General features: G+C 40.7%; 1 protein-coding gene across 1 annotated transcript; it reads right to left on the reverse strand.

Moving 5' to 3' along the window:
• Positions 1 to 7: 7 nt before the first annotated feature.
• WDR44 (WD repeat domain 44) lies at positions 8 to 24,467 on the reverse strand. The gene is made up of 20 exons (XM_084212881.1): positions 24,360 to 24,467; positions 17,981 to 18,014; positions 15,471 to 15,545; positions 14,336 to 14,966; positions 13,609 to 13,739; positions 13,420 to 13,512; positions 12,349 to 12,485; positions 11,253 to 11,336; positions 10,822 to 10,928; positions 9,691 to 9,842; positions 8,159 to 8,297; positions 7,999 to 8,063; positions 6,665 to 6,778; positions 5,754 to 5,876; positions 4,655 to 4,846; positions 4,396 to 4,497; positions 4,049 to 4,164; positions 2,274 to 2,401; positions 1,507 to 1,638; positions 8 to 1,062 (listed from the first exon to the last, which is right to left on the reverse strand). The coding sequence occupies exons 1-20, from the start codon at positions 24,431 to 24,433 to the stop codon at positions 968 to 970; spliced, it is 2,724 nt and encodes a 907-aa protein (XP_084069007.1). The 5' UTR covers positions 24,434 to 24,467; the 3' UTR covers positions 8 to 967.
• Between the last annotated feature and the right edge of the window lie 1,157 nt (positions 24,468 to 25,624).

Genomic DNA, 25,624 nt, shown 5'->3' on the forward strand with positions numbered 1-25,624 from the left:
TGTGACCAAGTTTAATGATACATTTGTTCTCTGAAACATTTGACCATCAGTAACATTTCATGGGTTTTGATGCCCAGAATGTTACTTCATAGGTGTTTCATATGAATATTTACAAAGACTTTCAAAATTCAGTGGCACTAAACAAACAAGAAGAACTTAAAACTTTAAGCTACAATGCTTAAAAAATGTAAACAGTTTATTTTACATAGTTGTAAAATATAAGAACTTTCTAATGCAGCTTAATTTTATCTGGAAGGTGAATATCCTGGTGCCCGTGAACACGGAATGAGAGAATTCTTTACACAAGTATTGTGCTCCAGTGTGCAAAAAATTATACATAAGAAAGGAATCTAAAGTCCACAACAATTAAAAGACAACAAAAAAATTTTCACGTCCTGAAGTTGAGAAATTTATAAAAACATTTACACATGGTTGCTGACCCATCAAAAACTTGCATAACTTAAAACTCTGAATATTAGCTACTACAAATTCAAGATCTTTCTCTAATGGAATTTTGTGCAAAGATCAGACTACATTATTCAGCATTTTTCCAGCCTTCCTTTCCCCTCCCAGCTCCTGACATCTAGTGGCCAGAAACACCACTAAAACCCTTTTGATACAGGTTCCAATTCGTGCATGTATCCCAAAGGCACACACATGTGCAGACACGATTTTGTGCAGAAACCTGTGCAGGCTCACAATGACATGGCAAAACAACTGTCTGTAGAAAGTTTAGAGTCTAATGTTTGGCAGGATTATTCTTACAAATTCCTTTCTATCCTACAAGCCCAGGTGTTAATAGGCACACTGCTTTCCAAGGATCCAATAATTGAGTAGCCTTAAAATAAAGATTTAAAAATAAATCAGCCTGTAACATTATTATATTAGATACTTTGCTTTTGCCTGCATTATTTATGGAATTTCAATCCCACAGTACCATAGCTTTATGCTGTCAGTTGCAAACCAACTAAGATACATTTTTCTTTTTGTTAATGAAGACTTTAATTGCTCCAGTAAAGTCAGCTGATAAAAGCACTTCTGTGTGATCTGTCTTCAGAGCTCCTTAACAAGAATGAGAATAAACTGTTAGTTCATTAAAAAAAAATTTAAAAATCACACTCTCATTAAAATATATGACATCACTGTGATACCCTTCTTCTTTATCATATTTTGGATTTCTGGCCAATACTTCAAGAAATATCTGTATTTCTAGGAAAGAAATCTTTTCATTAATGGTTGGTGCAGCTCTATCTCCTAACAGCTCCAATGTAAAAGGAACAATCCTAAAGTACTTAGGATGGCAACTGTACTCATCTCACATCCTCCCTCAGCTTTTAAGAATGCAGCAGCTGCCAAAATGCTCAAGGTGGAATGTTAAATTGGAATATATACCCATGCCACTGCAAGGACTTTTCTTCTCAAGAAACCCCCACCCAGATCTAAAGTATTCATAATATTTTCCTGCTCATGCCATGGTACCAAGCAGAGTTCACCTTAAACACCTACCAGAGGGGATGGTGTCTGATATCTCACAATCTTCTCCCTTACTTTCAGCTTCTTGCTTTTCAGAAGTTTCCAGTGACACCATCAAACCAGGATTTGGAGCAAAGATTGCAGAGGTGACGACTGCATTGTGCGCTTCAGAAAGACAATCCAACTTTGATTATCTTGTTTCAAGAATTTATTTTACAAGAATAGCAGGCAGAACTTCTAGTAAACATACAAGAATCTCAGTGCTAGTGGCCATCAGGTAAATTCAGAATTTAAGGAACAACAGTCATTGTTCTATAATCTTAGGGATTTCAGAAGATGCTCTAAGTGCCCAAAACTAACTGGCAAGAGGTCCAAAACACATTTGATATAAACATGGCCCACATTTTCCAAACACAGTGTGTATGTGGAGCAGATAAAGGAGCTGCTTCTTACCCCACCCATTTTTGGTTTTAGTCTGCTGTGAAAGAGAAAGTTTGCATTTGTTTTCAAAGTCACTTTTCCATAAAGGATTATGGGTTGATAATTACTTTGATTTCTAAAATTAGCCAGCAAAACATTACATTAATTCACAATCTCTTACTGAAGCTGGACAAACTCTAAGGTACTTTGTCCCTTGTCATCCCAAAGAGAGTCTCCTGTGAACAAGGATTCCTGACAGGCCACCGATTACCATGCATCCTGCTAAGAATTTGTTCACACTAAATTCATAGCAAATAAAATATTTCAATTTTCAAATCATATGAGCTTTGATAAAACAAAGATCAAAAGCTGGTTTTTACCTTTAATGCCTTCCCAGAAGTCATTTCGATCTCTTCTTACAGATGTAAACTTGCTCAGGTCATGGTATGTACTCCAAATATAGACATATTTATCTTCTGAACCACTTACAATATAGGTAAAATCATGGCTAAAGATTCAAAGAAGGAAAAACATAACTTTTCTTAGCTGTTCAAACACGCATGTGCTTAATTCCAAACTGTGCGACCACTGCAGCTCGATGTGCTGAGCTAAAAACCAAGTGAAATACCTCAGGGAAAAACAAGCATGGATTTTAAACAAAGACATCATGAGAGCAGCGCACCCTCCCAGATAAGCCCCCTCATTCCTCTTTCAAAAACCTCAGGCTGAAGCCCGCCACACCAGCCTGTTCCCAAAACACACATTGCTCCTTCCGTCCTCTGCTGCTGCCCCGCACAGGGCTGAGCACAGGGCTGTGTGCTGCGACCCCATCCACGAGGGTCACGAGGCTGCTCTGGGGCAGCAGCACAGGCTGAACAGGAGCCTGTCCATCGGAGTAGTGACTCCCCACCAGGAGTGAGCAGGCCGGCATTTGAACTGGAAATTCAGAGGAATTACTTCAACAGAAACGTGCCCAAAACAGCAACACAAGGCTCTGCCTTGGGCCAAGCACGAGCACAAAGGGCCCAGAATGAGGGAAAACCCAAGCAAGGGCCTGGTCCTCAGGGCCCTGCTGGTGCCACTGCCTCAGCCAGCCTGAGCCCAAACCATGCCCAAAACAGAAACCACCAGAGAGACCAAACACGCTCGCGCACACTCGGTCAATCCCATGTGTGCTCGGGCCCACCCGCACACACTCACGCACATTCAGGCACGCCTGCGCACACCCGGTCACACTCACGCGCACCCGGGCACACTCGGGCACACCCACGCACACTCGGGCACACCCGCGCACACTGGGGCACACTCGCTCACACTGGGGCACACCTGCGCACACTGGGGCACACCCGCACACACTGGGGCACACTCGCTCACACTGGGGCACACCTGCGCACACTGGGGCACACCCGCGCACACTCGGGCACCCTCGGGCACACCCGTGCACACTCAGGCACACCCGGACACGCTTGGGCACACTCGGGCACACTCACGCACACCTACACACACCCGCTCACGCTTGGGCACACTCGGGCACACTCACGCACACCTACACACACCCGCTCACGCTTGGGCACACTCGGGCACACCCTGTCACACTCAGGCACACTCGGGCACATCCTGTGACACTCAGGCACACTCGCGCACACCCGGACACGCTTGGGCACACTCGGGCACACTCACGCACACCTACACACACCCGCTCACGCTTGGGCACACTCACGCACACTCGGGCACACTCAGTCACAGTCCCTCACACTCGCGCACACCCAGTCACACTCAGGCACACTTGCACACACTCGGGCACACCCAGTCACACTCGCTCACACTCGGTCACCCTCGCTCACACTCGGGCACACCCGCGCACACTCGCCCACACCTGGGCACAGTTGCACACATGGTCACACTCACGCATGCTCGGTCACAATAGTAATGGACACACAGCTCACTGTGCACAGGACGCAAATGCATTCACTCACCCACAGGAGCTCCCAGCTCATCACTCTTCACCAGTCTTTTTTTACCTTCACATCCCAAGCCAAGTGATATTTCAGCAGCTCAGTTTCATGCCAATGTAGATTGTTTAAACAAAACCCTCCCTACTTCAGCCACAGCATTTCCCAAATCCATAAACTCCATTGTTACAAAACTGTCCTACCTAAAGCTGGCTTTGATTTGGCTGCTGCTGTTGACATAACCTTTGTACTTCATAGATAAAGACAGATCTCTTAGGTCATACAACCTGATTCTGGAATCATTTGATGTCACTAGAATCTAGAAAAGAAATAAATAAATTTAGGAGTAGAAACAATGAGCCAACTGGAACCACTTTTTCACCTGCACATTCATCAGAGCATAACATCATTAAAAGAATATATATTTTATTTTACCACTACTTAGTATTGTGTTAGCCTAAATCAGCAAAGAGTAAGGCTCATTTCAGTAGTGTTAAAAGATTTTGCACAAACTTACTAAGCATTAGATAGCTGCACTCAAAAACAATACCTTATTTTCTCCAGGCAAGGGTTCAATGCCAGTAATTTTTCTTCCAACTCTATTTCGACCTCTGGTAGAACGCACGTGTATTTGTGTGTGATACTTCAAGTGCTGAAAAGATATCAAAATGCGTCCAAAACTGAAACAATTGTGTAAAAAGATTAGTTTACTTCAAGCTCTAACAGGTTTGTTTCTTGGTATTTAAATAACCATCTAAATCTCTTTGTTATTTAACATAAAAAAATCCACAGCCTCAAAGTTTTTTTACCTCTGTGTCATAAAAGATGCATCTTCCATCATAGGTGCCTATGACTGCATATTTGCCATTCTGACAGAAGTTGGCAGCTGTAATCAATTTTGTCTGCCCATCTACTTCATTCCATAATGCCACTTTTTTGTCAGGAATGTTCCAGAGTCGGAGTTTTCCATCCAATGAACCACTGAGGAAGTACCTGTCATCCTGAGAACACACACAAGGTTTAATCTCCACTTGTGCTATGAGTAAGTTTCTGCCTTCCTTAAAACATTCCCACCCCATTTCCAAACAGCTCCTCTGCAGAATTTCCCAATAAGAACCTTCAGACAAGCTGATTATAATGTTTAAGAAATTTGTGGAAAATGGAATTCAAATTCTTACAGGTTTTTGACAAGATTACACACATGCAGTTATACCTCAGGTTAGAAAATTGCTCACTGTTAGCACAGGTAGTTTCAACCCTCTCAACACTCACCCTGCCAGGAGCTGAAAGCTCCTTTCATGCTTTCCCATAGAGGTACTAGTGCTGTATGTTTAGGGAACACTGACAAACACTGTTCTTCCACTTGAGTTTTATTAATATTAGGAAGTTGATTACAGTATTTTAAAAAATTTATAAAAAATAAGTTGATATTAATCTCTGGAGGCCTCTGATCCACCTCCTCTGCTTGTAGCAAGGACAGTTCCAAAAGTTTGATCAGGCTGCAGTGGGTTATATTCTGTCAAGTTTTAAAAATTCTGAAGGATTCTGTGGTCTCCGGAGAATCTGTTCAATCTCATTATGATTTTTTCCCTACAAATATTTAATCACGATATCCCTCACTGGAAATTCTAACTTTTCACGAAGTTACTCTAGACTATACCAGCTGTGATGGTACAGCCAACAGACAATTCACTTTCCACTTCACATGTACACATGGTTAAACCCCATGGACAGTCCTGGTGAAGTTCGGTGAAGACGAACACAAAGTCCTGGAATATTATCCAGGAAGCATATTTTTGAAGTGCACAAACTATTATTCAATCTTTTTATTTTTTTAATTAAAAAGGGAATGGAATGTTGTAATTTTAAATGCTATCTCTCTAGAAGTAAGAGGGCAGTTACACTTACCCTTGGATGGAAAGCTATAGCAGTGACAAAGTCTATATGCTGGAAACAGCAAAGACATTCTCTTCTTGATATGTGCCATAATCTGACAGTTTTATCCATAGAAGAAGAAAGCAAGAAGTAATTCTGTGAAACAAGAGAATTCCACAGTTATTAATAGACCCAAAGTAACTGGAAATACAGAAGCAATTTGATTGGTAGAGCCTTACCAAGGCTATGCTGCCATGAAATTCAACATTATATATTTTCAGATAAACAGGTTTATCCAAATTACAATTACTGATCAATGCTTTCATTAAGAGCTGTACACTGACCCTTGGTAACAGAAAATTTTCTGGAAGAATCTCAGTGAAAATGAATACTTGGAATGTAGTTAAAGAATTCAGAGAAGAAATGGCACATCAGACCTCAGAGATGCCCGAGATACTTCAACCAGACTTTGTTCCTAAAAGTACAACTGCATTCCCATGTGGAGAATTATCTGAATAAGCCTGATGTGAAACAAGGTAACTCTGTAATTTTAAAACAGATGTATGTGTTCAGCAATTTCAGAACATGTACACTGCACAAAATGTGAAGCACACTGAAGACAGGAAAAGAAAGCACCATATAATAGAAACTACACAGCTCAATGGAAAACCCTCCCACTCTAAATAATTTACTTTCATTATTGAATACACAACTGTAATTGTTACTGGCTGTTTGGGTTTTTTTAAGACCACTCTAATTACACAAGCACACGAAGGTTGCTCACTTTATTCCAACTATTTCAGCTAGCATAAATGTTGCCTATACAAAACTTCTCTTAACTTCAAAGATCATTTCATATTGTTTAAATGTATGGTTCCAGTGGCAACTGACAACAGAAAACAAGGAAAACACAGAACGGTGTAGCCTGTATTAAGGTGCCTTACTTTAGACCAGGAAAGATCAAGAAGATCTGCTGTGTGGCCTTTGTATTTGCAAAATGGTCGCTGACGAAACGGAGCATTTTTATCATCTGGGTCTTCATCAACTGCACTGCAAATCTATCAGAGAAATGTATAGAAAAATTACCAAATATTAGCTAGAAAAATTTACCATGAGGCACTTAACTGCTTAAAAAAGTATAAGGACAGTTAACAATTTGAACAAACAGTATTGCACTAATAAACAACCAAAGTAAATGTCAAGTACAATGGGCTGTGAAACATCATCCTGAAAGTGCAAAATTAAAAAGTTCTAAATTTTCCATTTTTCAGCTCTTATTCAGTGGGATCAGTTTGACAGCAATTTAAGCAAGCACCTGAAGATAAGCTTTTGGAACAAAGTGTATCAACCTTAAAAACTGCATTCACTTCAGAATATAAACTGTGAGTTCAGGTTTCCAAGTTTCCAGTGCATATCATGAATGACAACTTCCTAGTAAGAGATCAGTTCAGAATTAACAGGTGTAAAATAATAATTTTAAAAAGCCCTAGAAGTTCCTATACAAAACCTCTCCAGGAAGAAAAACTAACCCAAACCCAACAAAACCCAACCACTCAAAACAAAATCTCTGGTGTGTGTGGCTTAGCAAGCCCACTCATTTACATGAGTTAAAGAACAATTGCTGGCCTCCCTGCTTCCCCCTCTGCCAAAACAACACACACTAAATAACGCTACTGCCAAGATCTTCACTTAAACCCTGATTTTGTCATCTGTTTCTTATACTACCGGAAGCCAAAAATAGAAAAAAAATCTTAAATCCATTCATTTTAATGGCAAGATTTACTACAGTATCTGGAAACTCTACAAGTAAGAGTGTCTGAATACTTTTCTTCAGTCATGCTCCATTTTTTTCTACACAGATGTGAAAAATTTAAATCTGTCAGGTATCATTATGCTTCTGAGAATCCCATTGCTCACTTTGGCCTTCCTCAGAAAAAACATCAAGTCAGATGTTAACCACAAGTAATGGTCAGAGATAAAACACTAAGACAGGAAATTCAATGATGGAGGGTTTTTCCCCTTAGCAATTCACTCAGCAATCTCCTCTGGCAGGAGGCCACAGCACAGCTATGCAGATTTTGTAATGCTTTCAATTCAGTGATGGGCTTCCTTGCTTGCACCCCTTAATATATTTGATTGAAGACATCTATTGAAATGACAGTTTGACAAAAAGACACAAGCCAAGAACTCCTTAATGTGTGTTTGGATAAAGCAACAATGAAGATCTGGCATTACAAACCAGACCATCTCCTGCCCTCCCTACACCTTGTGTACCTACCCCTGCATCGGTGTCGGACTTGGAAGAATTCAGGCTCTCCTGAGAGGGAGAAGGGGAGACACGGCCTGGAACACAAACAGAAACACCATGGTCAGCATCAAGTTCCCAAATACCCAGAATTTTTACTATTCCAGAGCTCCAGCCATGCACAGAGAGATACCTTCTGTGTTGTACTTCATGCGCATGTTATTGAAATAGTCAAAGGCATTCTTCAAAACCCATATCCTCACTACGTTGTCCTGCCCTGCAGATGCCAGTAATCGACCACAGTGAGAAAATTTCATTGTCCAAACAGCACCCTGTCAAAATAAAGACATGATTGTTGAAGTCACAAAAAGTGTTTTTCTGCGTACCACAAAGACTTTCTACAATGTCAACTGAAAAGATTTTAGACATACACAAGATACCACAAGTAAAATAAACTGTAGATCAAAATGCTGATAAGTAATTGTTAAGACTGGTGGATTGTGTAACATATGTGCAAAAGCAGTTTGAAAGAAAAAGCCCACAGGGCAGATGACTGCAAGAGAGGAGTTACAGGAGGTCAGCAACACCACAGAATTTCACATAAGACTCATACAGTTGTCTGAGGGACTCAGAACCTGCTGTTTGTTTTGCAGCTGCACTTGAGGTTTGTATGCTTTTTTAAAAGTAGAAACTGTGATTGTTACACCAACTGGCAACCAAAATGGGTACTACATATATTTGTCATATTCATCATTGGCATGAGGGTTTTGCAAAGCCTCTGATGATAATTCTTTCTTCAATGACAAGTCCAAAGAGCTACTAGTCAATAAAACATAACCACACAAGCAGTATCCCATTTCCTCCTGCTACTGAATAAAGAGCTACTAGGCATTTGACTCCACCATGCTCCACCAATCTGGAGGAATTTCCTGGGTTTACGAAGTCAAATATTGGCATGATGGAAACTAACAGGGATTACCAGCAGGAATGGGAAGTTCAATTGTGGATGACAACTTGGAATCTCTTGTCACTGACTGCTGTAGGTCATTACCCTCAGCCCAACACTTAGACATGAAGGATTGCTTCCAATGTCAGACAGCTGCTGTCAGCAGAAGTTTGGGAAATCAGGAATACTAGAGTGTATTCCAGAATCATAGGGAAGCATGCACACTTCAAACAGTGACAAATAAGCAGCTTTTCTGCCTGATTCTCCACAGGCATCTTTGCAATATCCTATCTTGGTTTCTCCTCATCTGATCATTCTGAACATACTCCATTAACCTCTCCCAACTTTTGCCTCCAAAACCTAGTAAGTATTTCTGTTCAATATTGTGTTTATCAGTTTAATAGACTAATTTATTTACTGCTGAGCAGGTCAAGCTTGCTGCTCTGTGCTCAGTTCTGATACAGGAAAATAGACTATTTCAGCCTAAAGTTGTAACTGCAGGAACTGAAAAAACCAAATACCACTTGATACCATAACTCTTCAAAGAAGAACTCTGGAGAATACCTGATGCTTAGGAATCTACATGCTTTTTACCCCCTGAAGATCAGGGCAAACCAGCCAATTTTTTTTTTGCCAGACTATTATTTTCCAGAATGAAGTTTTTCCACAGAGAATAAACCTGACAGTCATTTTTGGAGGTCAGCAAGTAGATGAAAATGAGAAGCTGAATCTCAGGCTGAACAGACTGAGCAAAACCACAGATGGAATTTGAGACCTACCATATGCTCTCCACTGAGATCCTGAACAACTTTAATTTGTTCAAAATCATAAGGTCCCTTGAAGCCATGTGCTGCTTTGAACTTAACTGGTCTTGTATAGGGCATTCCTTCATCATCACTGGAAGAGGGATCATCTTGATCTGTGTGAAAGACTTAGAGGAACACAAATTCAGCACTAGATATTGCAGCACCAATTTAACATGTTAGTAAGCTTTTTGGTAGTGGATTAGTCTTGAATTAGAGAATTGCTACAGGCAATTTAAAGACCTTAAAGTAAAATAAGAACAGTATTGCATTAAGGTCTAAAAATACATCTGCCTTAACTTTAGGCTACAGCAAATCCAAACACTGAACACTGAAAATAAGAACTGCTATCAATTTTTGTTCTGCCCCTTTCTTGGCACCTGTCTTGCATTCAGGAGATCGTGTACTAAGCGATTTCTGTCAGTTTGATGTGTGCTGAAAATGAGTCTATTGGCTTTTTCTCTCTAAGTACACTGCAATGGCCTGGTGGTTTGCCCATGAAGTACAAGAATTGCAAAAGAGCTGTGGCCAATATCCAGTGGGAACACAAGACACTGAAGTGCAGGAGTTCCATGGCACTTCTCTCAGGCTGTGGTTACACCAGCTTGCTGCAGCACTAGAAGTCTGTCTGAAAGATACACTGATGAAACAAGAAGGGGAGAATTCAGTTGTAGTTGGGAAATCTAATAGGAGCTCATGCTATATGAAAATTCCACTTGTAGTACTGGTTGCCAGTAAACAATCTGATTTACTAAACTAATGAAGATAATCCCCACTTCTACCTTTGCTGGAGTAACCTTCCAAAAATGTGTACGTTTTGATATCAAGACCTCTTTCTAACAGCACAACAAAAAATCAGAGCATTAAGCTGGTGGAGTTGAAAAGGTCTCTCAAATATTACTTTCCAAGAATTTATCCTTGTAACTTGGTCGTCTCAAAATGCCTACTAAGCTACAAGGTTCAACTCTAAAAAAATCGTATCACCAACTGTAGAACAGTGGTAGAATGCAGCAGTGTATGTTCCTCTGCCAGCTTCCTAAAAGCACAAGGATAAACCAACTACCCCATTAAAAAAAAAAAAAAAAAAAAAAAAGGATTGTCATTTACCTTCATCTCGAACACTCTTAACCTTATTAACAGCACGTTCACCATATTCTTCAGCAAGGTGCTTTGCTTTCTTCACAGATTTGCCAAGGAACTTTTTCAGTTGAGTCCTTAAAAACAAGGGTACATTTTCAACACATAATAATGGAAAATTGTCTTTTTTTTTTTTGCTACTATAATCAGTAATTTTGATTTGTAATGCAACCTTATCTTTTTTCATTACTGCTTCTTAAAATAAGCAGTAAATTTGACAGCAGTCATGCAATCTTCAGTTCAACCACAGAGCTACAGGCTTATATGAAATCAGATATCACTAGTAAAATGATTACTTGAAAGGCAACTTGTTCAGTAATCTGAAGGGAAGCTTCAGCTTAGAAAAATAAAATCTGTGTTTTCTTTCTAGGGAAAGGAAAAAACATAAAACAGCATCTTACGTTTTCTGTTTTAACCTCCCTCCATCAGTGTCAGTTTGCTGTGTCTGCATTTTGTCTTCATCATCAGACTGTGCTGCATCATTACTAGGAAATACAGAAGTGACTGTTTAATGGGATAGCATAATGAATCTAAATTGAGTGAAACATTAATAAAGTAGGCCATGCATTTTAGGATCCATCTTTATTCCTCTATGTAGCATGTTGGAAAAGCATGGACATTATTTTAATCACATAATAAACAGGTCTTTCAATTCTTAGGCATCTTGATACTAAAGCTGCATACACTCTGCAGGTGCCAGATATATTATTCCCTGCCACAAATTTCCAATTTAAGCTTATAGCGATACTTTGAAAGCTAAGAGCAGACAAAATACATTAAATTACTAGGAACTGGTAAAATTCCACTTTGTTCTCATATCTTGCTTTCCACAGATCAAATAAATTAATAGTTGTTAATCCTGAAATAGAAGTTTTTTCACAAAAGAGCTCTAGAAAAGTGAGTTTCTCAATAATACACCAATGCAAAAAGCCTAGAAGTTGTCTGATGTATAAATTCATATGGGCCTTTGAAAAGAACATCTAGACCGACATGATATTCTGATCATTAAGCATGTGTCTTTTTCTATCAAAGACTGCAAAAATATTCCGATTTACATATTAGAAGGATCTAAAACTCTGCTAAGAACAGGCAAACCTCAAAGCATCAGCTGCACTAATGACAAAAGATCTTCAGAGAAACAGTCTCCTATGAAACACTGAAAAAACTACAGGAGGTGGTGGCATGAACAACATCCAGTACTTGGACGTAAAATGTGTTTAATTCAGCATAGAAATGACATTTAGTACATCAAAGCCTAACTGGAGATCAGTGGATTTTCAGATGTACTTGCTTGTCAAGTTCCAGCAAGATCAGCAAGTTTTAGTTAACTTGAGAGAAATCAATAATGAGCCTGGTTCATTGAGAACTGGGAATCAGCTCAGATTAGTCAGACAGATGGACTGGGGCTCTTTTTACCTGTGTAAGAGCAGCTTCCGTTTATGCAAAAACTGTGAGAGCAACAGCATCTTATGAGCTGAAAGCTCTCATGATTCATACCTGACATATTCTTTAGTTCTCCTCATAATATGCAAAGTCAGGGGATTAATGCCTGTTGGCAACTTTTCTTCTGCCAAACTCAGAGGTATTTCTTCACCTGTATCAAGGTTTTTTATCATTACACTTGCTAGAATTTCCTATCGAAAAAAATAAGATGTGAAATGAAGAGAACTTGATTAGACTTGAAAACCTAGAGCAAACAAAAATCATCAAAACTTACAAATTACTTATCTTAATGGGAAATTCTGTAGCTCACTAAATATTTATTTTACAAACACTAAGTTTAAATTAGCATGTTAGTGCAAACATTATCAACCACTAGACAAAGATGAACAGTTATATATCACAAGCTTCAATTTCATAAATCAAAAATGCAGCTACAGAGACATCAACCACTGCCTGACACTTTTCCTGCTAATATCAAACATATTATGCAAGTAAAAGACATTGCAGTCTTCCCCTTTCCTACTCCAGCTGCTGTATCTTAGGTTGAGCTAAAGGCTAACTTAACATACAGGGAGAGAAGGAATTGAGAACTGACTAGCACCACAAAGGAAAAGGTTTATTTGGAGTATCTCATGAATGCTTACAAAGGTTCAGCAACAGTTAAAAAAAGCTATACAGTGACAGACACAAATGAAAACTTACAAAAGCCAAATATTATCAGGATTAGTGGAATTATTAACTGAAGAAACTATTTTTTAGTATGAGAAAGATCATTTCCCTATTGCTGACTCCTTTCCCTTTTAGACACATGACAAAATGCCAGGTTTGCTGCTGTTCCCTCCCATGAAAATCCTATGAGGTGGTTGCATAGCTACCAACATGAACTTGATGGCATTTCAGGTCTGTTACAGCTCAGACTTCCAAAGGGTAAAGGCACACATGACTCAGGGGACACAAAAGTTCTTAGGTGGACAAAGCCAGCTGTGCCATCACTCCTATTTGCATTCCTGGTGATAGCATGGAGTGGTTCAGAGAACAAGGAGGGACCTGATTACAACAACCCATCTACCAGACAAGGAAAGCAAGCACAAAGGTGTTCCATGTACAGACCACAGCCATAGATACCTCATCTGTGAGCTCTCTGCCAGAGTTAGACCTGGGTCTTTGTGGTCCAAGTACTTCATTTGTTGTTTGGCCATCAGCTGCTTTCCCATTTTCCTGAAATGGTGCAGACACAGATTACATTATCTCTACTGTATCACTGAAGCAATAGAAAATGTTCCAGTCATCAAACTCACAACCATTTCCCAATACCTGGGCAGTGACGATTTTATCTCCACTAGTTGCACTGGCTAAATCCAAGGAAGGCTGAGAATCTTTGGGCACACCTTCTGTCACTGAACTTGAAGTTAAAAGACCACCAGCTGTAAAGCTGTCTCGAGAAACTGAAAAGAGATTTATTAGAAAGAAGAGCATAACACTTGCCATAGAGATCAAATCCTCACATCAGTTACAGGCCTGAACACCCTTTCTGACTAGTTTGGTATTTTTTAACGATCAACTGCCACCATATCTAACTGACAATTATGTATTTCTGATACAGTTGGAGGTTCAGGCATGACTTCACATCTAGGCCTCCTAAGCTTTATTAACTTATTTTTAATAGCCATTTCCTAGTAACCCAGGACTACTCATTTTCATAAGACCTCAGTCCACACCTTGACTTGCATTTCTATGCAAATACAGACCACACACACATTTTATTTGAAGTAACTGTTTTTTAGCTTAGGTATTGATGAGTCAACTTCTCCTTGCTATAGCTACAGCTATTTTAGTAGGAAGTCTTACCTTAGAAGAAAGTCTGGGAATGAGGAACACTTGTAAAGCAGAAGGGTATTACTTCACTGGAATAAGCTAAGATTGTTGAAGGATTTTTTACCTATGAACTAAACTAAAATCACAGGACTGAATGATCCTTCACTCAAAACACAAAAAATAATGCCCTGTAGATAAATAAACCCATCTAAAGTAGAATACTTGCCTTCTAAAACAGGTTTTTGCACTTCAAAATCCAGTTCACTTTTCTTCTTCCGGGGAGGTGGAGCTGGCCGTGCAGGGGGCGGTGGTCTCGGGGGAGGGACATTGGTGGGAGGCGGGGGCCGGGCGGGGACAGGTTTCTTTGTGCTCGCAACTATGTCAGGCTCTACAGTCAGCTGCCTTGGGGGCTTGGCTGGGGGCATTTCTTCTGTTGTAGGAAGGTCTTTGGTAGATAAATCTGAAGCCACTTTCTCTAAAGTATTTGCCTCTTTCTTGTCTGTTGTGTCCTCTTTTTTTGATGTTTCTCCTTGTGCTTCAGTTTCATCCATTTTATGGTCAGTTGCATTTGTTACTTTTGTTGGTTTATGAGATTCCTGTTGGTCAGAACTAAACAAAACCTTCCCAGACTCCAATTCAGCGTCCTTACACACACTCTGATCCTCTGGTTCTCTAGTGTCTTCTGATAGTGATATTTTAGCAGCTAGTACTTCTGGGACATCACTAATGATACCTGCTCCAGAAATCCAAGCATTTGCATCTGAAGTTGGAACAGTCAATTCATTTCCTCTAGAAGCTAAAGCATCATCTTCTAGTTGCTGGGCCTTCTGGCTTTCTTCTATAATACTGTCAATAATCTAGAGAAACAAAACAAAACCATTCTACCAGTCACCAGCAGGCACTTCCTGGGTACACAAACCAGTCAGCCTGCACAATACCCACAAGAACTTTTCCACTGAAGAATTGTTTTATATACAAAATGCAGTTTGTTTAAAAAGGAGACCACAACCTTGGTGCAGAAATGGGCATATTCAAAAGATAAAACAAAGTAATTTCCAGTCTTCTTCAATATACATGGAGAGAAAACGAAACTACTTTTTGTTAGGAAACAAAAGCTATTCACTCTGAAGAGTTCTCATGTACTGCTAAATATGATCCTGTAAGTTACTAAAATAATTCAAAACTAGTGAATCCTAAATATGTTTTTAGAACACTCAGTTTGATTTTTACCCTTTAGATTAACATTCTTACTAACATTAACAACTTATTCTAACCTATGGTTGTTTCAGGATGAATATTGATCACTAAATTATCTAATTTTTTTTAATGAAGCTGGAAGCTCAAAGCAATATTTAACTTACCTCTTTTGAATCATCTTGTTTCATTTCTCGTACAAATGTTTCATTTCCAGCTTTGTGTAATTTATTGTCCATATCCTACAAAAGAAAAAGTCATAAGATGATGGTACTAACTTCTTCATTAAAATGATCTAACAAAAATGCAGCTCCAACAAATTAAATAGCATAAAGGACAAGAAATCTGCCACATTTTCACACATTACTGCTGTCAGATGTTTAAACAGTAATGCTCAGTACACATGAGCAGTATTTCAGAGTCATGCACACTATGCAACAAAATAGTCATATATGAGAGGCTGCAACCTCAACAAAAATCAAACTGAAGGCAGCATGAAGTTCAGAGAAATAAACACATGTAATAATCTGAAGCAAGGAAATTCCGTATTAAAATATTGTCTCTTCTTTATCAGCTTTTAGGAAAGGATGCAAGAACTGTGTAACAGCCACATATAGTAGAAACTCTTTAGAAATTTCCAAATTAGGGCAGGCAGCTCTGTCAAGTGGTCACAAATATGCTTCTGAGGTTCTAACATGGAATCTTACATTCTACAATTATTCCTAGTGCACCCTATATATTCATTGTATATTTTAGCCACCATTGTCTTCATGCAGATCCTTCCAAAATCCAAATAAGCTGAACATATTTCATTTGTGAGTAAACATCTTAATCAATTCCTGCAAAATTTTAGGTTCAGAACCACAAGTGGATACTGCTTTAACCTCAGGTGTTACAGCCAGTAACAACTTCATCATACCTTTTCTCTTCTATATGAATTATTAGAATCCTAAAGAGTTTGCGTTAGAAAAAAAAACAAAACAAAAAACCTTTAAAAACCATCCAGTCCAATGAAAGGCCACAACATCACATTGTCCATAAGCACATATATCAGCAATATCTAAAGTGGAATCTGATGGAATCCTTGACATTGGAAGGGATCTGCAGAAATCCAGTAGCCCCCAAAGCCAACAAGAACAAGGCATTTTCAATCATTTGTCCTTTTTTTTTATTTAGAGTGACTGTCTAGGACAGATATTTAAGAAATTTCTCTTTAGACTTTGTCCAGACTCTCAGACAACCAAACAGAACCTCTAGAGCATCCTAACATATTATGTTTGAAACTCCCCCCTGCCCCAAACTCTTGCAGACATCCATCTTGGAGAGTTTGACCCAAAGAAATGGCATATTGTGCAAAGAAAGCTGCAATTACAGAAAAATTCTGCCTCCCTCTCCACTCCCTCCTGCCACAAAGCATTTCTAATCTAAATGCAAGCTCTACTTTGCTTTATTATTAAAGCTTATCTTCAAATGTATGATGACATAAATACTTAAGTGTAATCAGTGCCTACAGAAGCCTATTATATTAATTTCCAATTCTGTTGACATTAAACTCACACACCTATTAGACTTCGGACTTAGAAATATTTCTTACCCATTCCAAGACAAATGATACCATTAGTCACACATTCATTGAACTTATATGATACCAAGCAGAGAAGCTACTACTTTTTCCACCTTCAGACATTTAGCTTTGAACAGGGGATTTAGGAAGATACTTCAAAAGATTAAAAATCGAATAGCAACCTAGAGAACCTCATAGCTAATAATTCATGAAGACATTAAAGTTAGTTTTGAAGTTCATTGATTGCACACAGTTTAGTGAGATTGATAAAACAACATTGCTTGAAAGGCTTACACATGTAATACTTAATTATTAAAGGGACATTAAACAGAACACAAAACTGGGGGTAAGGCCCTGTTCCCTAAGAGGTATAGCAAGATATGGTATCACTGTTAAAATACTATTGATTCAGAGCAGAGTACTGCTGACAGCTCAGAAACACTGGCTTCACTAGGATTTCCCAACACTTTGCAGACAAACCTACAAGGCTTCATTAGGCAGAAGTGTTGTACAGCAGCACCTTTGGCCCTTCTGAGAGCAGGAAATGAGTGTTATTTGCACAAGGTTCCAGCTCCTCACCTATTCACTGCGTGCTGGATTCAGCCGCGCTGTCAGTACGCACAGAATACCAATTACCTGTGTGGGAAGTGGCAACGCTGTCTCATTAAGCTAAATATAGTGGTTTATCTTCACATAACCTAGAGGGGAGGTTTCTGAAGTACAAACATTAAGATTTTTCTTATTTTGGAGACAGAAGAGAGCACGATCAACTATTTCATATATATAGACCCAAAAGCCAGGTGGCTGCAGAGCCTTGCTTACTACTCACAAAACAGTTGAAAGAGCACAGTTTAGTAATCACATACAGCTTAACTAAATTGCACATACACATTTCAGAATAAAATGAGCTTCGAGACACTGTAACATACCCTAAATAAAAGGAAAGCTGGAATTTCAAGACAACCACAATTGCTACATACAACAAGGAAAGTCTGTAATTTCCTCTGTCTGCAGATGTCAGGGGTACTGTAGCACATCTGTAGCACATTAGGTGGAAATACTCAACCTTGTGTTCATAAACAAGAACTTGACTGATTTTAAGAAGAAACTCACCTTTACTACATTGCTTCCAACTTTTGTTGGTGACCTGTTAGAAAGAGAAGATAGATTTAAGTAGAGTTCACAGACAATAAGATTTGTTTTAAAAAGTCTATAACACAGCCTTTCTTTGCAGGAACCGCATACTTGATAATTTAGATGAGTAACAAAGTAAATGTTTTTCACATCACTTCTCCACAAATTCCCTTCTCTACACCACACACAGATCCACAGCTTCTACAAGTTCTGAGAGTTTGGCAGCAGAATCTTCTAGGAATCACCTATCACCCTTTTCTAATAAAAAGATGCTATTCCAAGTACAAAACTAAAACCATTTTGCACTACAGAGATTCAAAATTAGCACGTGTATGCCAAGCATTGGGTGGACATTAAAGAAACAAAAACTCTCAGAGAGCAGAAGCACAAACACCCCAGTACTCTGCAAATCAAGTGCTTGAATCCTGATCCATAGAGTTGGCACTATCACAGCCAGTCTGCCCTTCAGACTCTGCAGCAAACCTAAGATCTTGTTTCTAATCAGGAAATTTGGTATAAATAGAGACAAAATACATTGTAACAGGAAGGAACTGGTGTGCACTACTTTCCAAAATACAGTGAAACAGTGACTTAGCATTAGCAACCACTCACACACCGCCTCTCGTTACACTAATTACATGAAAGAACAAGCTATCTTAGGGGAATGGTATCAAATAATTACTTCTTGTCAAGTCAATTCAATTAGTGGATGGTCAGCTCTTAATATAGCCTGAACTTACATCTTCTACAAGACTTTCGGAATTCTGGAAGATATTTAAATATTGATTCACACTGCTTACTCTGACTACAGAATCTTGCTGATTCATAAAGGAAAGGTTGGACCAGATGATTTTTCCAGGCTGCTTCTACCCTGAATTGTTCTATGATTTTATCAGTTTGTCAGTCACAAGCAGAGACAAAGTTGCAGATTAATTCCCTAAAAGCTTACTACCAAAAGAACTGCCTGGACTCCACACAGACCCCAGCTGACCACCAAGATCAGTGACACTCTGAACCCCAAGTATCACCTGGCACCAAGCAATACAGACAAATATTGAGATCCCAGCCTCATTTGCCCCTCCTGCCTCCAAAATCGTTTTAAAGAACAATACTTCCTGAAAAAAACCCACAAATATTTCCAATTGTTTTTTAAGAATTTCAGCTCTTCTCCTTACCATCTGGAAGCATTTAATCACAAAAAAGCAAAGAACCCATTTATACAGCAGAGCTAAGTAAACAAGAAAGTACAGTGGATTGTTACATAAACACTCTATCATTGCAACTAATTTAACATGCTACACTAAGGTGCTTCTGTCCAAATATTAACTTCAGGTGCACAATACCCACGACACCTGTTTTGAGGTATAATCCTCCTAGAAAGCTCTAACCTCAATGTGCAAAAAAAACCCCCAAAAATTAATATTTTGGCCAGAAAAACAAGAACATTTTTTTTGTATCACAAAATACATTGCTGGGAAAGGTCACAGCCTGTGTGAGATGTCTGGTTACTGAAACATTTTCAGTTCCACTATCAACTCTTGGATTTTCTTAGGAGTGGTAGAAATGTGTCACAGTTCATTAAGTCCATGAGATGACTCTAACAATGAAATATATTTATAATTACACCACTAATGCCTAGGCTTCAGCCAGGGTCCTATTTTACAAGACACTGCTTAACAACCTGAAAAAGACAAATCCCTCAAATGCAAATAGATATTTCAGTTTTCTACTGTGACACTTCCCACTAATTAGCCACTCACTTCTGGTACAGGCAACTCATTCCTACACTGCTTACACAAAATAGGAGGTTCAAAAGACAGTGCTATTGTTTCAGACTTCTTCAGCTAATTAGTTTTGCAGAAAATCTGCACTCAAACAAAACCAGATGTTACTTTCCATGCTCAGGCTACTCAGCTGCCTTGGGAAAAAGGTGCTTGAGTGATAAAGGTTACAGAACCAGCAGGTGTAGAACATAACATCGTGCTGATAGTTTGACATAACCCACACACACAACTAAGGAGAAGCTTTACCATGAAATTTACATGCTTTTAAAATACTGGAAAGCTTCCACAACTGTTTGGAAAAATCCCCGCTTTCAGATCAGTTTGTAATACAGGCAGGTAAGTTCAGTGCCTTGCCTGAGAGGACTTGAGCTGTGTGTCTGTCAGCAGCATTGCTCCCAGAGTCCAGAGCAGTCACTGTTTACGTGCTACTACATTTACATAGTCAGCCAGCTTGGTAACTGAAATCTTTTGTAGTTCAACACAGCTCTGGAATGGTCTTGTCTTCTCAGCCACCTGAACTTACAGCCTTCTCCATGCCCCTGTACTTTAAGCCCATTCATTTTCTAGATGCAGTGTATAAATCTTTGCATTTTTAAAAAACAAATATACAGTGGGAAAAGTGTCTGAAAATATTTACGTAAGATCAACCCAAAGATCAAATATTGATTTGGCTTTGAAAGGTCAGGCAGCACATGAAAACTGACATATGCCACAGAAAACATAAGGCAAAAACTGATCTGGTATGAACATTTAGTAAAAAGTGGGATTTATAAACTGATAGCAATACATCTTCTAGACTGCATTTCACATAACTTCTAAATTATCTTACATTGCACCACTTTTACACCAGTTTAACAAAGGAAGGCTTCAAGGTTATCTACAAAGATTAAACACAATTCAAAGAAATATCCTATTTCACCTGCACAAATATATGTCTGATTAGACTGAAAGTCAAACAAACTCACAAAGAAACTTTTTTTTAAAATTGCATATCCCACTATCAAATTCATCCTGACAGTAACTAGACCACACTAAACTCCCATTCTTACTATCAGGGAGCTGCAGCCTAGCACCTGTTTAAAGTGGGCTTCACATTTTCAACATGTTGTTGTTAAGTTTTGTGACAGAAAACAAAACATTCAGCCCTTCAAACAAAAAACAATGTGAGTACTGGCCTTGGGCAAATCCCAAACCAACAGTGCCTGCCTTCCTGGGAGGATGTACATTGTTATACAACAGGTGTGCTAGCAAGCAGATGGGAAGGTGTTTGCAGTGCACAGAGCAGCTGTGCCCTGTACAGAACATACAGGTTCAGCAGCCAGCCCAGGAACTGCCTTCACTTCTGTCCTGCACATGATGTTCCCTTGAACCTGTGGCTGCCCTGGAAGCTGTAATTACTCCTGCTGCAGCTCTCCATGGCAGTCACACCTCCAAACCTACAGGGATTCGCTGCTGCAATGCATGTCTGGGCTGCCCTGGGGAAGCTCCTGTGTGGGAGCTTCAACAAACTCTTGAGTGCAGAAATGCATCTGCAGCACTGAACACAACCAACACTTCCCACTCCATCTATCTGCTGCCACGATCAGCTTTGCACATTGGCTAAAACACTCACACATGCAAAAGTTGTACTAAAAATGTCCCACATGTCAATGGGGCACAACTTAACCTTACCTGTCTTCCTACACAGAGGAACACTAAATTCTCCAGGAAAAGCATCAAGGCAACGTCTAAAGTACAGGACTACTAAAGTTACAATCAGGAATTTAAACAAAACAGAGGACATTTCTCACTACCTACACCATCTCTCGTTTGGTTTCTCAAAACAATTTTTAGGATACAAGCTTACTAGGAACAAACTTGCCCCCTCATTGTAAGGCACATGAAGTCCAAATAATTAGGTTTAACAGTTCTTGATTTCAGAGTGGGTGGATCACTTTTCCTATAAATAAAATATAGAGGGTCTGTCACGTGCCTGCATCTAACCAAGTGTGCCTTACTTCATACTTTCCTTGTCTCAAAACTGATGTCCTCCTGCATGGGACTGTTCAGGCCTCTAAATTTCAGCATCTTTTCCTAAATACTTCCATGGTTATAGTGCTTCTAAAGTGAGTGACAGAGGTTAAATAGGGGCATCTTCTGTCACACTACTTCTCTCTTTTTACTCTGGACTTAGTTATCCAACAAATGGACACCCTCCACGTGTCAAAAGTAGAATTACAAATAAAAGACAAGATCTAGAACAGAAGGGAAGCACACAGGCCTTGCCAGAGGGGAGGCAGTAATCTCAGAACTTCTCCAAACACACCTCACCTTAGAGAAGTCATCACCCCAGAAGTGCTACCCCAGGAACACTACCTCAGACCATTCTAATCTGAAAGAAACACTTTGCATCAGGTTCTGTAATTTCTGCTAATTAGTTCTTAAAAAGCACCAGCTACAGATGTAGTCAAGGATGAGAATATGGTGCTTTCCTTGAGAGGGACTCAAGCATCAGTACTTTAATGACTTAACAGTGGGAACTGGGAGCCTACATCCAACTTTAAAACTCCATTCTTATAGACCAGACAATTAATAAAGCAAGTAAACAGCAAAGAAGTCAGCAAGCTGACGTGAACACTTGGCACCACTTTCAGAGTTTCTCTATCAGCAGCTATTAAACTTCCCCACATAGAACAAAGGCTAGGGAGGGAGGAAGCTACAAACCTCACATTTTTAATGAGGGCAAATGTATCTACACTGCTTTGCTGCAAACTAGTGCTGCCAAAAAGGACTCCCAGCTGATTTTACTGATCACCAGAACACTGAATGCAAGAGGAAATATCTGAAACTGCAGAGGGCAACACGTACTTGTTTTCAGTTGCCTTGCCTGCAACAAGAAGGTTTTGATTTTTTTGCTTTTTTGTGGTCCCAACTTAACATCATTACACAAGCAAAATAATATACCAGCCTGCTTCCTAGAAGTGTCCAGTGCATGTGTGAAATTAGCTCTTATGAAATCTCAAAGCTTATTTCGAGAAAATACTGTCCATATTGGTAGATCCAACAACAGACTGAAAAACAGACCAGCAGCTGTACTGCAAACTAAGCTTGTGGACATCACCTCCTTACTTGACTCAGGCTCACAGAATTCTATTGACTCGAGTCAATCATGCATTGACACAGGTTATGGAAGAGCACTAGAGAAATTAAAAGCATCTTTTGCTTTAATTTCTAGTGAGTGACTTCATATTATGAAGTTCTGCTTAGACACAGGTGGTGGAAACCTGCAAAGCCAGGACACGCGGCATGATCTGTATCAGACAAAAGGTAGATGTGCAGTTGGGCAGATTTAACAGCTCACTTCTACCAAACAGTCTACTTCCCCTTTCCTGTCTGTGGTCTCTAGTCACACTAATCCCTCACCTTCACCCTCTCCTGTCACAACCCTGAAGGTTTTAGCTGCTTTAACTTATTGAGCAGTTTTTGCTGTTTCTAGTTTTCAGCTGTTTACTGTGAGTTAATGCAACTCAGAGAAGAGTGTCATCAGTGTTCCTAGCAGGAGGTAAACGGTTGGAGAAAAACCTCATTTCACTACAAGCACTGTGAATCTGGCTTATCACATCTTGCAGAACTGTATGCTGCTTTTCATCAAGCTACAGCTAAGTAGCTGAGTTCAGAAAAACTTTAATTCAGGGTCTGAAGGTGAAGAGAAAAGATCTAGTCTTTCCTTTCTTGTGGGCATCCAGTGACCACTGAGTCGCAGCTTAAAACAAGCTCCTTGGCCCATTATTAAAGCTTCAAATGGATCCCACAATCCATATCTATTTACTCTATAAACAGGCCATGAGAAACCTCATCCTACCAAATAAAATATTGAAGAGGTTTGGTCCAGGCTACATGAAAACCAGAACTGATACAAGCCATAACCTGTCCAGCACACAACCAGAAAGAGATTTACAACAAGAAGGGCACATTTGGCTGACACCAACAACACGGTGTCAGGGTTAGTTCTGAGGCAGCAGCACTGGGATCTACCTCACAAAACGCTGGTAAACCATCACTACTGGCACCAGCTGGCTAATGGCAAGAAGCATCAAAGCGACACCAAATCGCAGATTTGTTAGGGTTGGAAGGGAGATCATCTAGTCCAATCCCCATTAAAAACAGTAAAAGTATTAAAGGCACTACTAAAAACAGAGCACGGAGCACACCAGAAGTTGTTCTTCACGCAGCAACAGCTGCCTGTTGCTGACGAAGCTCGCTCGCTTCTCCTTCCTCGGAAAATCGGTTACTTTTATCGCATTTCAGGGATTATTCTGTCGATGCCGATGCCATCTCCGCCCGTCTCCTCCCAGCACTACACCCGCTCCCGCCTCAGGAAGGCAGGTATGAGCTCATCCTCTCACGGCCGCCGCCGTCCGCAGCAGCGCCGGGCGAGCCCCGCTCGGTTCTCGCACCCTCCACGCTCCGAGCGGACCCCGAGCTCTCAGCGGGGGCCGCGGCCCCGCTCTGACCCCGCTTCCGCCCCACACCCCCGGGAGCTGCCCAGAGACGGCGGGGCCGCGCTGACAGGAGGGAGGGCAGCGCGAACTCACGGCGCGGGGGAGCCCGCGGGGTGCACGTCCTCGGGCGCATCGTAGAACTCCTCGGTGTCGCTGTCGGACGCCATGGCCGGGCCGGGCCGCCACCTCCGGGCACCGCGGGCCGGGCGGCGCCGCGCGGGTATCGCGAGAGCGGCCCGGCCCCGGCCCCGCCCCGCGGAGCCACAGAGGGCCGGGAGGGAGGGGCTCCCCGCGCCGCGCAGCGCCCCCTGGCGGCCGCCGTGAGGGGGTGAGGGGGAGCCGGCGCCGCTCGGCCCGTGTGGAGCCCCCGGATCGCAAAATCACGGAACCGAGCGGGGTGGAACAGACCTCGGGGTCACCGAGCCCAGCCCGTGGCCCAACACCACCTGGTCAACCAGAGCATGGCACCGAGTGCCGCGTTCAGTCCTTCCTTAAACACCTCCAGGCGCCGTGACTCCGCCTCCTCCCCGGGCAGCTCCTTCCAATGTCTGATCACCCTTTTGTGAAGAAATTCTTCCTAACGTCAACCTAAACCTCCCCTGGCGCAACTTAAGACTTTGCCCCCTTGTCCTGTTGCTGGTTCCCTGTGAGAGGAGCCCGACCCCCATCTGGGTCTTTTCCAGCCAAAGGATTCTGTGATACAACCAGGTGATAGAGAATTAAGATCGTCTACTAGACAAAACGACAAGAACTTTTTAAACGTTTTTTCTCATTAATTTCTGTAATGAATGCTTCAAACCGGCAGCAGGAATTAAATAATAATGGTTCCTTATTTGTTTTTCCTCATATTTTCCTCCCATAAATTTTCATCAGATCTTCTGGTTGGTTTTGGCCTCTCATCTAATTATGAGTGATCAACAGCAACTCCCAGAGGAAAGAGGCTTCCCCTTGAAACCTGTATAGCTTTTAATATTTGCTCAGTAATATATGCCTGTTCCTGAGCCAAAACACTTAATCAATACATGAGACCATGGCAGGCTGAGCATAAATTTAGGCTTCCCTCCACATTCTCTGCACTGACCTCCTGTCCCCTTCGCTCTTTGGCTCCCTAGCTCAGCTAAAGCTCTTTTTCTGACTTCTAACAAGCACAGAGTTTCCCAAAGCACTGACACAAACTGGAGTTCTCTGTTTTCTTATTTTTGTAAAATAAGTAAAGGCTTAACGTACTGATACTGTTGTCAAATGTTCAACACAGAGGTGGTTGTGCACATGCAGGCAGGTACATGCACACCTGTCCTGCACATGCAAGTGACATCAGGCCACATCCTCCCATTCCCTTAAAAAATCATTTTGCTTCT

This window comes from Fringilla coelebs (assembly GCF_963513975.1).
Source record: "Fringilla coelebs genome assembly, chromosome: 11".
Taxonomy (NCBI): Eukaryota; Metazoa; Chordata; class Aves; order Passeriformes; family Fringillidae; genus Fringilla; species Fringilla coelebs.

Coding starts and splice junctions, on each gene's coding strand:
- WDR44 (XM_084212881.1), bottom strand. CDS start 24,433: ATGGCGTCCGACAGCGACACCGAGGAGTTCTACGATGCGCCCGAGGAC. Junction 13,513..13,608: donor ATAAAATCGTCACTGCCCAG/GTATTGGGAAAT, acceptor GCACCATTTCAG/GAAAATGGGAAAGCAGCTGA. Junction 4,847..5,753: donor CTATAGCTTTCCATCCAAGG/GTAAGTGTAACT, acceptor GTGTGTTCTCAG/GATGACAGGTACTTCCTCAG.